The sequence below is a fragment of the Maniola hyperantus genome, chromosome 21 (genome assembly GCF_902806685.2).
Source record: "Maniola hyperantus chromosome 21, iAphHyp1.2, whole genome shotgun sequence".
Lineage (NCBI taxonomy): Eukaryota > Metazoa > Arthropoda > Insecta > Lepidoptera > Nymphalidae > Maniola > Maniola hyperantus.
The window spans coordinates 6,973,659-6,987,783 of NC_048556.1; the positions used below are offsets into that span (position 1 = coordinate 6,973,659).

The 14,125-nt window shown below is 36.4% G+C and overlaps 1 protein-coding gene across 1 annotated transcript in view; it reads right to left on the reverse strand.

The window, feature by feature from the left end:
• Positions 1-238: 238 nt before the first annotated feature.
• LOC117992561 (atrial natriuretic peptide receptor 2-like) overlaps positions 239-14,125 on the reverse strand; it is a 32,742-nt gene continuing 18,855 nt past the window's right edge. Inside the window, exons 2-8 of the mRNA XM_034980285.2 lie at positions 9,010-9,146; positions 4,931-5,075; positions 4,193-4,342; positions 3,340-3,532; positions 2,244-2,418; positions 1,218-1,408; positions 239-1,050 (exon numbers count right to left, since the gene is read on the reverse strand). Coding sequence (XP_034836176.1) covers positions 535-1,050; positions 1,218-1,408; positions 2,244-2,418; positions 3,340-3,532; positions 4,193-4,342; positions 4,931-5,075; positions 9,010-9,145 — 1,506 coding nt within the window. The 5' untranslated portion in view covers position 9,146 and the 3' untranslated portion in view covers positions 239-534. The remainder of the gene's footprint in view (positions 1,051-1,217; positions 1,409-2,243; positions 2,419-3,339; positions 3,533-4,192; positions 4,343-4,930; positions 5,076-9,009; positions 9,147-14,125) is intronic.

The following is a 14,125-nucleotide window of genomic DNA, read 5'->3' on the forward strand; positions in this document are numbered from 1 at the left end:
AAATTTTTTACGAGACATTTCACCGCGATTAATAGCCTCAACTGGTGACAGAAGGGCTGGCTCATTTTTTGCGCAGCGGATCAGCCTAGCTGTCCAGCGCGGAAATGCAGCCAGTATTCTTGGCACCATTCCACGCGGTCATGATTTATATAGTAATTAGATAAGGCTAGCTTTAAGTTTTATTGTATTAAAAAAAAAAAAACATAACTAATAAAAAAAAAAAAAAAAAAAAAATATTATAATATATTTCATACTAGATGATGCTCGCCACTTCGTCCGCGTTGATTTCGGTTTCTAAAAATCCTGTGGGAACTTTTTTGATTTTCCGGGATCAAAAGTAGCCTATGTCCTTCCCCGGGATGCAAGCTATCTCTGTACTGAATTTCGTCAAAATTGGTTGAATGGTTGGGCCGTGAAAAGCTAGCAAACAGACAGACAGACATACTTTCGCATTTATAATATTAGTATGGATAAATAAATAAAGTGAATTTAGCTCCTCTCTGCAAACATCTAGAACATTCTTAGATTCAGTCTTCACTTTTTACAAGTTTCGCATTTGCTATTCTTTATAGGTTCATTCGTGTTATTCATAGTATTGTTCAACCTGTTAACGACGTCTCGCACTTTTCCTTTATTTATCACAAGCTCTTTATCATACGTAGGAGTAATTAGGCCTTTTTCGTTACCATTACATACTGGTTTATAACTATTTAATACTGCAGCCATGGTTGCGGTTTGAGATAATCTGAATTCTCTTACAGCATTATCTATATTGTTGATGAGATCTTTAGCTACAAAAGTCGCTATTTCATGTTTTATACGTTCCCTTTCTGTTAAAATTTCCTGTGGCTTGTTGTCTTTAGTGCCATTTCTTTCAGGACTTTGACTGTGTGTCAATGAATGAGATGCTGGACTATCAGGTCCTTGGAATGTGATACTTGGGTTGTTTATAATTGCATTTTCAGTATGGTGTACTTCGCTAGTAGTTTTACTTTCATTCTGCCCTGATTTTTCACCTATTAACCAATATGTTGTCATCTTTCCCTTTCCCTGTTGACAAAGATTAGCGTGCTTAGTAAAAAATAGAAGAAATTCAAAATTACTATAATATCAACGAATTTCTTTTTGTGTTGTCAAAGAAGTCAAATCTCAAAGAGAGATTCGGTTGAAATATGAAACAGGAGTGCCTACTTGAAATAAAATTTGGCAAATTTTACCTTCATTATAATCTCCCCCCGGCACTCAAGATCAAAGCAATCGTAAAGGTCAAGAACTTCTTTAGTTTTCGGGCTAACGTGAATTTTCAGTGCTTCTCCGTGAGACTCCATTCGCGATGCCGTGTTAACTGTATCACCAAAGAGACAGTATCGAGGCATCTTCAAACCGACGACCCCAGCTACAACCGGACCTTTATGCAACATAATTAGATAATATGAACACACAGACACAACATATAATAAATGTAAATTGTCTAGAATTGGACATGGAGAAATAAATTATTTTTGATTAGATAATATTAGTAACTGTAATAGATTTATTTATTATTGTTCCATTTAAAGATGTTATATAAAGCAGTAATGACAATAAATGTACATTTATTTTCTTAATTTTATTGTACTTCTAGAAAAACAGTTATTTGACAAACTACAAATTACATTTTAAATTAGCCTAACAAGACACGATCTTGCTCAAATTAGTTATTAGTGTTTAGGTACTAACTCAATACTGAACTTTTAGTATTCTGACCCAGCGTTCTGTAAATGCTGTGACATTGATAAATAATAACTAAGATGAATTCAAAATTCTGTTAGAGCGACCTGTGAAAATTTGCGAGAAAATTCGTCACTCAGCTAGTACAATTCCATGTATGATTAAATTAACAGTGCCTCTGGTGGATGATTCGAACAGTAGAACAGTTTCAGTTTTCCATACAAATTGACTGGTTATTAGTTAACCAATTTCCTTCTCTAGGGATAAGTCTTTCTCTTTAATGAATAAACTAACAAAACTTGAAATTTTTAATTTTTATACGTAGGTAAATATATTAATTTTAGTTTTACCTATTTCAACCTGAAAATAATAATAAAAACTTAATTTTTTTAGTATTATAATTAAAGGCTCCAATACATTTATTAATTTTATAAGTTTTATTTCATTTATGTTTTCGACTGACTTCTGATGCATCACCGTAACACAGTAGTGTAGAGAGACAAACAAATTGTTTGTACTTAAAAATTACATACCTGAATGCATTCCGATTCTAAGGAGTAATCTCTCTCCAGGCCTGTGAGGAACAGTCTTTACCCGTACCGCTCTAAGAAGGGCCAGGGACATCCGAGCTATTTCAGCTGCATGACGGTTGCCATTGCGCATCGGTAGCCCAGATACCACCATGTATGCATCACCAATTGTCTCCACCTAATGTCAAGACAAGAAAAATAATATTAACTGAGAAACAAATGTTGGACAGAAGGCGTTACTTTGTGAAAGTCCATGTTATATACACAAGAGACAACAAGCTTAACTCACTATAATCCGCCTAAATAGACAAATCTGTAAGATACAACGTGCAGCATGCGATATGCAACTTTTATGGTCTTTGTATACGTGGCATGCAAAAAAGAATTGCACAAAAACAAAACGCAGCACCACCAAACACTACATAAATCTAAGTAATCTCCATACACCGGAGCATCCTCAGGAGTGTAGAGTATTGCAAATGTGCATTGTAGAGTCTACATCTCCTGAGGATACTTCGATGTCGAAGTGTATAAACTACAAAGTCTGTTTAGGCGGATATAGCGAATTATTAAGCGTATTGTTTCTTATGTAACAAACAAACAGTTTTATTTAACCCATAATGATCAATGCCTTTAATGAATAGATCCTCCGCTATCCACATTACCTACTATCGCAATATTACTAGCTAAGTAGAAGTTTCTCATTCTGTGTCGTTCCTCATTGCTGAGGGTCGTGACCCTTTAACTCAGTCACATAATGGCAGGAGAGGAGGAGAGTGCTTCCATTATCCTCGCATTATCCATGGATAATGCGAGGATAATGGAAGCACTCTCCTAGGGATAATGGGATGATCCCAGGGTATCTGGATCCTTCCGTATACAATTCGACTAAGAGAACGAGATTTCCAGTCGAAGGTTTTACAATCATGTATTATCACATGTTATAACCAGAACCGACTGTTTAACATACTCTCCAAGGCACGGAGGAATTGAATAGGAATGCAGGAGTAACTAATTGCAAATCTATCGCAATATCTGAATCTTATACTTAGGTATGTAGGTGCAGCTAAAAATCTATTTAAATTCCCTATTTGTTTACCTTATAGACATCAAAATTTTCAATGATGGAATCGAAACTCGTGTACAAGTCGTTGAGTAAGTCAACAACTTCAAGAGGAGTAGATTCTGCTGAGAGCTGGGTGAAGCCGATAATGTCGCTGAAGTAGATGGTCACTTGGTCATACGTCTCCGCCATGACGGGTTGACCCATTATTAGTTGTGAGGCCACTGATCTGATAGAAAGAAATTATGGGTGTAAAGTCAAAGTCAAAATAATTGTATACTTTTTGATAATAATGTATTAGGTATGAATTTGTAAGATAATAATGTATTAGGTACATTATTATCTTACAAATCCAACAATAACTGACAATCAAAAAGTGATGTGATAATTATTAATTACGTAAAGTTAAAACTAAAGCTACGAGGGTTTCAAACGCGCCCAGGTCTGAGAAGAGCCCACAATAAACTCAGTGGTTTTATTATCTATACTCATCTGTATTAATATGTAAAGAGGAAAGATTTGTTTGTTTGTAATCGATATTAAATGAAATGAAATAATTTATTTGTATGAATATGGGAAGACAAGGTGTTTACAAGAGAGAGTTAAGCCAACATTATCCAGTCAGGAAACCCTGACGTACAAATGTTTTGACAAAGTAGGTAGTAAATTTTTCATAAAGCTAATAGATTAGATAGGTATATAATTTTGTGTCAATGATATAAATGAATAAAATAATGAACGAATAAAATAAACTGTAAACCGATTTTTATATAATTATTTCACGATCAGGAAACTACTTTACCCAGAAGTAACACAGACTATAAACTACATATGTATCGCGGACGAAATCGGTCGCATAAGCTTGTTAAGTATAATTATAAGAACTTACTTAGGCAGTAACTGGTACAACAATTCTTCGCATTTTCGTTTCTCCTCCAAATAGTCTGACGTCCGTTCCTCTACGAGAGCCTCCAAATTATTTGCATACTGTTCAACTTGTGTCAGTAACATGTCCAGGCGGGTTGATGTTTCGCAGTCCCTTTAAACAAACCTACATTTCAAAATCCTTTATTCTATAAAATATCCTGCCGTTTTTTTGACAAAACTTCTAATTTCTAATTATCCGTATATCCATAGGTACTAATATTATAAATGCGAAAGTGTGTCTGTCTGTCTGTCTGCTAGCTTTTCACAGTCCAATAGTTCTACCGATTTTGATGAAAATTGGTACAGAGTTAGCTTACATCCCGGGGAACTACTTTTTATATAGGCTACATTTTATCCGGGAAAATTAAAGAGTTCCCACGGAATTATTAAAAACCTAAATCCACGCAGATTTACGAAATGCGCATAATAATGAAATACGAACCCAGAACGCTGTCTGCGTTGGTCTCAATTAAGTTTCGGCGAATACATTTTGATAAGATTTTCTCAGATGAAGAATCGAACTCCTCACTCAAATAATATATTTAAATGTAAACTCGCAAGTTAGCAAAGTCACGATTGAGAACTAGTTATAAAAAAAGTTTTTCTAAAAACTAGTAGTAAGTATAAAGGTAGGTCATCGATCAGTAAAATTACATTTCCTCCTAATAGTTTAAAGCTCATAGTTAGAAATCCAACTTACTTGTTGATCCTATGTATGTTTTCCTTTAGAGCGGAGAAGTCTGGTCGGTCGTCCTCCGGCAGTGTCCAAGGTGGCTCTCCGGTGAGAGACTGACGCGGTGACACTGAGAGTGGTGACGTTCCCCGATTTCGCATGTCTGCATTACCTGCAAACGTCCTTCATCTATATATATAAAATTCAAAGTCCTGACTGACTGACTGACGTATATATCAACGCACAGCCTTAACCGCTGGTCCTAAAGATATGAAATTTGGAGGGTCTATTCTTTGTAAAGAGTGGGTATTCACGAAGAAAGGATTTTCGAAATTCCACTCCTAAGTGGGTTAAATGGGGGATGGAAGTTTGTATGAAAGTCCGTCATTTTTCAAGTTATTTGCATGAAAATTGGTATTTGGGTTTTCGGTTACAAATGAAGAAATACGTGTTTCAGGATTTTTGGAAAATTCGTCCATAAGGGTGGTAAAATAGGGGATGAAAGTTTGTATGGGACAGTTTTAATTATTGATATTATTAACTTGAAATTTGGAAAGTAGGTTTTTTTTTGAGGTGTCAGCTAAGAAAAAAAAATGCCATTTGTTTCCTGTAGGCCACGCGGGCGAAGCCGCGAGCAGAAGCTAGTTGAATATCAAATCTCGTCATTTTCATAGAGACTTTGGAAAAGTACGCGGGTCACATAATATTATTATACCTACTGCCCTCAATAAATTCAAAAAACTTTGGATGTCATAGTGTAAAATTTTGTTGCTGTATAATTTGTAGATTTAAGATTAGAGTGAGTTAAGTTTTAACTTATCGAGATAGTTTGAGCAGCGTTTTTTAGAAATGCAGAAAGTTGAACGATGGCGGTTATTGAAGTATTAAACCGGCCAAGTGCGAGTCAGGTTATCTGTAAATCGTGAATTTGTGGTTACATCAAAAGAATAAAATTAAAATGGGTTCCTGAACAAATATTGCTATTTTTGACTTTCAAAGTAAAATTGTTATACCAAGTGGGGTATCACATGAAATGGCTTTACTTGTACATTGTAAAACAGATTATTATTTATTTTTAGGCTTAATAGTTTTTGATTTATCGTGCAAAATGTCGATAAAATACGATTGTAGTACGGGACCCTCAGTACGCGAGTGTGACTCGCACTTGGCCGGTTTTTCTTAGCTGTAAATGCAACAGTTAATGTCGATTGTAGGTCTCAGTAAAGATGATATAAATAAACTATTCTAAACAATACAAATATCGGCCATGTCACCGACAAAGACACGCTTATGAATAGCAAAAGTGTGGACGAGTGGTTACAATATACCCAAGTTGTAATAATTAATGTTCCGCAAGCGTCCCTCATTGTGATGTTTTGTGAAAATGAACACAAAAGGTGCTTGGATGTTACGAAATTAATGGAATACTTTACAATGCGATTTTTCGCTGAATAATTTTGGGAAATTGCCGAGGAAGATTTGGCCTAATTGCGACAGAGCATGAATCGATTGTGCTGACGAAACAACGTTGACCCAAGTCGGCTTTCATCATCATCATCATGATCAACCCATCAAAATGGGTTACTACAAAGCACGGGTCTCCTATCAGAATGAGAAGGATTTTGGCCATAGTCTACCACCTGGCCCTGTGCGGATTGGTAGACTTCACACACCTTTGAGAACATCATGAAGAACTCTCAGGCATGCAGGTTTCCTCACGATGTTTTCCTTCACCGTTAAAGCAAGTGATATTTAAATAATTAAAACGCACATAACTCCGAAAAGTTAGAGGTGCGTGCCCGGGATCGAACCCCCGACCTCCGATTAGAAGGCGGACGTCCTAACCACTAGGCTATCACAGCTTCGGCAAAGTCGGCTTTATTTACCCAATTAATGTGATTAAAATTAAATTAAAATCCATATTCTAGTACATTATGTGTCAATCTCTACATAGTATAAAATAAAGTCGCTTCCTGCTGTCTGTATGTATGTATGTATGTATGAATGCGTAGATCTTTTAAACTACGCAACGGATTTTAATGCGGTTTTCACCAATAGATAGAGTGATTCAAGAGGAAGGTTTATAGATACAGTTTAATATTAGTTTGTGTTATTTTGTTGAAATATGAGGATATTTGAACAAAATGTCGGACGAATCACTCCTCACTGACACCACATTAGTATCTACATTGCACCCATGCGAAGCCGGGGCGGGTCGCTACGAAGACTGTATTTCTGATATTAAGGTATTTTAAGGTATATGGCGGAAGCTGTACAGGTGTGCGGGGCGTCCCCACTAGGATTGCGATCTTGACCTGTCGCGTACCTACTATAAGTTTTGGCAGATATATTTATAAAAACTTATTTAGGGACGATAACCTTTTATCTTGAACTAGCGACCCGCCCCGCCTTCGCATGGGTGCAACGTAGATACTAATGTGGTGTCATTGCCTCGGAAACTCTCAAATGAGAGGATTTTTTTCCGACCTAATTCACATTACTTCAATTTCTCTAGGGATCTCTAATTTTTTGAGAATTTCACTATAGCTATAAACCTTCCTTTTGAATCGCTCTATGTATTGGTGAAAACCGCATTAAAATCCGTTGCGTAGTTTAAAAGATCATCGCGTTCATACATACATACATACATACAGACGCGGGAAGCGACTTTATTTTATACTATGTAGAGAAGATTTATGATCTAGATAAATCTAATAATAAGACCGAAAGATGTTATTCAAATATTTTTATCCTGTGTACAATAAAGAGAACCCATAAAAGAAAAGTTGAAAGCTTTTACAGATAGTGGCTATAGATATGCTGTTTTATCAGAGACAAGTTTATACCAGGCATGCGACTCACGCGCCAACTATTGTACAATGTTGGGACTATGTTATAAACCTTCACACGAGTGCCGACAACAATTGTGCAAGGATGAACGACGCGCTATTCAAAATTGCCAATATCTTACCCATGAACCTAACATTTTCTTTTAACCGTAACAGTTTTTTGCCGCCAAAATGCAAAAAGATTTTTCTGAAAGTGTCACTTATCTCTTTTGGCAACGCTACAGTTTATAAAATGCAAAAGATTTTTCACCGATAACAGGGGCTGGATGGGACATGTTATTTGATTATTATTTTTATTATAACATTTACTTTGTTATAACATGCATAGCATAACTAGCTATACAGTCTAACATTTATTCAGTAAGGGTATAACATGTTAAGAAAATAGATATGTGAACAAAATAGTGAACGCAACCGCATTCACTATATTGTAATACTTATCTCCTAAAGGCTCAAAGGCAATAAATAGACATCAAAACATAACAATATAAAAGAGAAAATAGTTGTTGATGTAGAGGATGGAAAATCATAAGATATAAGAAAAACAAATGAAGTTTTTCTAGATAAGTTTCACACACAGCTATCAAAAACTTTTTAATTTCCTCCTTAACACTCGCAGAAGAAATAAATCAAAAAGTTTTATGTACATATTATTTTCTGCGATGCGACATTCCCCGATCGGAGAAACTTTTGTAGAGAAGTACTCAGTAAATAAAAATCACTGTTGAGTGTTTTCTTGGACATTCTTTATGAAATGGGGCGATCGAAAAATATTTGTACATATTTTTTGTTAGAACATACCTACTGATTATTAATAACGTCAGTACTTAGTATTGATGATGCCAACTATGAGATGCCAAACACAAAAATAAAAAAAAATATCAAACCACGATACTTTTCTATTAGGACATTTAAATCTTTTTGTAGCATAAATTTAAACAAGAGTTTTGAGTTCGTGGATATCAACAGCTGTTTGACACGTCAAGCTTGGCTTACCTATGGGATTCGAGCAAGGGACTGACAGTGCGGCGTGAACTAGGCGAATCACCCATTCACATAACATAGTTACATAATATTTAATGATAGATAGGTCGAAACTTGTCTTCAAAAATGGTGACACAGTAGTCACATGCTAACGTACAGTGAGGTCTGCGGGCCTCAAGCAGGGGACTGACAATGCGGCGTGGACGTGGCGAGTTTGTGTCGCCCCGTCACATACCTAATAATATAGTTACATAATATTTTAATGATACTTACGTTTAAACTTGTCTTCCAAAATGGCAGCGCAGTAGTCACATGCTAAAGTGCAGAAAGGCCTGCGCGACTCGAGCAGGGGACTGACGGCGCGGCGTGGACTGGGCGAGTCTCCACCACCAGGTGGCACGAGTGACATTCTGTTAGCAAACAAAGAATACCTTACATAAACTTTATAATTCAATTGTATACGTATCAGTGTTATTCATATACACAAATGCAAAAGAATTAATCAGTACTAAATCAGTACCTACCGTTATTATAAACTAGCTGATGCCCGCGACTTCGTCCGCGTGGATTTAGGTTTTTTTTAATCCCGTGGGAACTCTTTAATTTTTTGGGATAAAAATTTGGTAGCCTATGTCCTTCCCCGGGATATAAGCTAACGCTGTACCTGTAGGGTTGAAGGGTTTGAAACGGGTATATAGGAAACATAGTTCGAGTTAGATAACATTACTATAGCCAAGCGAAGTTTAGGTTTTAAATATTTGAAGAGAATCAAAGTACTTCCCTTACCAATATTACTATGCTGATTTTCTTGTGGGTCCCAAACAGTGGCGTGCACAGGGTTTGAAGCCAGGGTATACATTAGTTAAGTAGGAACCTGTTTACTGGCAGGTCATAAAGAAAAATATGCATTGAGCTATTACAGCTGGGGTAAGCAGTGCATTTATGCCTCTATGACCTGCACGCCACTCTTCCCAAAACATTAAATAACCAAAACAAAAACACAAAAAAATCTAAAAACAAATTGTATGCAAAGGCGACCTTATTGCTCAGAGCAATCTCCACCAGGCAACCTTTGTTGACAGGAGAAACTGGGTGTGTTGGATAAAGTACACGCAATAGGTACACAGAATCTTAAGAGAAGCTAGAGGTGAGGTGCACCTCGAACTCCCCTGAATAGAAGATCACCGCTTCAAAACTTCTTATCTAGAGTTCGTACTTATGAAAAGCGGTTCTTTGTCTACAACACAATCGTATTTCTCTTGATAGAATCTAACGTTTTACTGCGTCCTACGAAGCCTTTTATGTTTATAACGTCAGCTACTAGCACTACTGTCTGAATACATAAAACGAATTTGCAGCGGAAGACTTTTCCTAAATCCAATTGTCAGAGGAACAAAGGAATACGTTCGAATAGGCGATATTATATCAGTACCTACCTACTTTATACAGCGATCACGCACTCATCCGATCCGAATCAGTGAAAATACGGATACAAAAAATATCTACGACATATTATGTCATCATAAGCTACCATACAAAACAAAAAGGAACGTATTTTCACGGACTCGGACCGGATGAGTGCGTAACCGCCGTTAGTACAGGGTGTGATGCAGCATAATAACATTTTAGTAAGGATTTATGCAATGCCATGTCATACTCGTACGTGATATTTTACTGCAGACGAAATGCGTACCGAATGTTGTGTTGTGCAATGCCGCATTTATACATCATGAAAATCTGCATTGCTATGAGCACACCTGGTAAATCAGAACTGGTATAGGAATGGTAAAGGAGCGTGAGCTGGTCTCCACGCCTATGTCTGGTGGAACATACATCATACATAAGGTATAATATCTTTAGCTAGACTTCTAATACAAATTCGACAGTTATAGCTGTTTTAGACAGCACAAAGTGTCCTGGATTTCCAGGCAACAATGGCCTATTATAGCGAACGTCCTGGCCGTGACAGGATAGGACAATGCATTCAGCGGTTCTAGATACATTAAAATATTTGGGCTTGCGAACTATGCCCTGAGATTAAGTTTCCATAATAAAAACATGGGGCTGGTTATCTTAATCAGACATTTTCTATTATCTGTATCTGTGATTCGTCAGAGTTTCGAAAAAAAAAAGTATAGGTATAGTTTCAAGATTACACAGGCTTATACAATTCTTATTTCAAGAAATTTTCATACAAATCTTTGAGTCCTTATAACTTTGAAACTACATACTATTTGTGTACATAACCTCAGTGGTCCTATAGTCACTAGGTCTAGTCACATAGCCCTAGTCACCATACCTACTTATGGTTACCTACACTAAGGCCTAGTGTAACTTTAAGTAGGTAGGACGGAAAATAGACAAAAGTTTTTGTCCCTTTCCCGTCCATACTAAATGAAAGTTTTACGTAGGTATTTATACTTAACCTTACTTGGAAAGTTCAACAAAGGTTCTGAAGCTATATACACCGAGCTCTACAGCTCTTATAATAATTAATAAGCCTTTCAAAACAATGCAACATCCTAAGCATGCCTGGGCCCTCAATATTCAATTGTTGGCGTTTGTTCTTAGGGGAATTCAAATTGTTGAAGATTCGACATTCCCTTTGATAATGTTAAAACTGAATACTTGAATGCTTGAATTCAAAACTATTGAAAATTATATTCGAATTGTTTTCAAATCAAAGGCTTTCAATTGTTTGGTATTATGAGATAGGTATAACTAGATACTTTGTATTGGTTAGGTATATATAAATAACCATTTACCTAATTCATTTCAAGAGCATTGCGTTCCACAAACTTTGAATTGTTATTTAAAGTCTAATCGAGTATGATTATTAAAGTTGATACCTATAGTGTGTGTGTGTGTGTGTGTAAGTTTGTTACTCTTTCATTGCAATACTATTGGGCGGATTTGGCTGAAATTCTGATTGAGATAGATTATACCCTGGATTAACACATAATATGCACACTTTTATCCTGGAAAATCAAAGAGTTCTCCCGGGATTTTGAAAAAACTAAATCCATGCGGATGAAGTTGCGGGCATTAGCCAGTATAAAAATATTTATGAGCAAAGCAAAGCTAACCCAATGTTTACTAAGTAGAAGGTTTTGATATCGATCGAATAAAATCGATTGACTGTAGTAGGTACTTGAAATTGGCATTTATAAATAATAGCTTACCTATAAATAAGCACTTACAGTACCTACCAGTATACGTGACGCAGCTTGGGTCTACTATAATGATGAGTAGATATAAGCTGGTATTTCTGAAGCTGAAATATAAAATGTTTGTAATTTTTGTCTACTTTTTGTATTCTAGGCAAACGCGCTAAGACCTCTCATTATTTTTCATAAGGCATGATTATCGTCTATCTTGCAAAAAAACCATTAACCCTACTAAGTGTACAGACGAAAACGAGTCGCAGGAAGCCGCTGGATTCTATGTCCAGCAGTGGTCTGCTGGACCACTAGCTAGCTAGGGTGGCTATTTTAGGGTAGATAAACGGAATAAACCTAATACCTAGTTAAGTTTGAAGTCATAGTTCTTGGATGTTCTTGATTTGAAATAGCCCTGTTGTTCCTGAAATCTACCTGGGCCAGCTTTAAACTTCTGCAATTGACGAGATTGTAATAATACCTATTATTATACAACATCCTATCATGTTACGTTCTACGAAAGCTTCACGACTACAATAAACCTATTTTCGTAGCACAAAACATAGCTTTTAGTATATTAGTCGAGTAATAAATTAAGTTCCTGTTAACTTGAACAATGAAAATGGAAACATTCTTATTCTATTGTGCAAAACTATCTCATAGTGAAATCGCTTTTGATTAGATTTTTGCATGGCTTCTAAGAGATTCCCACAATTTGTTCAGCGCAAATCATGATTGGCTTTTTTCATTCTTTGTAATTTTATCGTTATTTTGTCGACGAGATAAATGACGTCGAGACAATATGACGAGGTTGTCTGGAGCATTTCGTTGGATCTCGAGAGAGTAAATTTTAGGCCTGCAGCCTTGAGAAACTATCAACTTAGTAGGTAGGTACTTTACCCTTAAAAATATTGTTTGTGACATACCTAAGGATAAATTTTGTAAGTAAAATTATTCATTATGTATCGAGGTCTTTACCAATCGAACGGCCTGCCCACAACATATCCAAATGAATTACTAGCTTATGCTCGCGACATCGTCCGCGTGGACTACACAAACAAACCCCTATTTCACCCCCTTAGGGGTTGAATTTTCAAAAATCCTGTCTTAGTGGATGCCTACGTCATAATAACTATATACATACCTCCAGTAGTTTGAGCTGTGCGTTGATAGATCAGTCAGTCAGTCAGTCAGTCACCTTTTCCTTTTTTATATTTTGATTTAAGAAGTTTTAGGGTATTTATCATAGCAAAATTAATTAATCATCTTATGAAAGCAGATTATTTTATCAGATCCAAAGTGGTTGCCAACGGCTTCGTCAGAGCTTCCCACACTCTTTTCCACGATAGAAGTAGGCGTTATAGAAACCTTTAACATTTAGTCAGTCAGTCACCTTTTCCTTTTATATATTTAGATAAAAAATTCTCTCCGTATCTTACTTTCTGTTTAAAGTGCTATTTGTTCCGGTAAAAGGAAATAAGCATCGGAATAACGATAAGAACACGTTTTTACCCCTTTTGTTTTACTATTCAAACGGATACGGACTTGAACAAGTAACACTTTTACGGATTGCTCTGACTCTGTAAGAATTTGTAACAGAACTTATTGTCTCTGCAGATATAAAATAATCCTTACTAACACTATAAATGCGAAAGTGTGTCTGTCTGTCTGCTAGCTTTCTCACGGCCCACCCATTTAACCGCTTTTGACAGAATTTGGCACAGAGACAGCTTGCATCCCGGTGAAGGACATACTTTATATCCCACAAAATCAAAAAGTTCACGGGACAGATTTTTAAAGGCCCATCTGCTTAACTGATTTTGACGAGGTACAGAGATAGCTTGCATCCCGGGGATGAATATAGGCTACTTTTATCCCGGAAGATCGAAGAGTTTCCATGGGATTTATAAAAATTCAAATCCACGCAGATGAAGTCTATGTGCTTTGACAGATAGAGTAGGACGTTCGCCAATGACTTTGATTGGCTGACACGCTTACTATTGGCTAAAATGCATAGTTTGAGCAAATAACACAAATTCAGCCAACCACGACAATTGCGATTGATTGCGATATTGTGATCCATGCCGCCAAGCAAATTTAGCGTTTCAGCAAGATGACGTGTAGAAACCACAGCTTAGCCCGCTTTCATTACCACCTCTTACTCTCTCATCACTTACCACCAGGTGAGATTGCAGGCAAGTCTGACTAAATAAAAAAAAGATACAGTCACA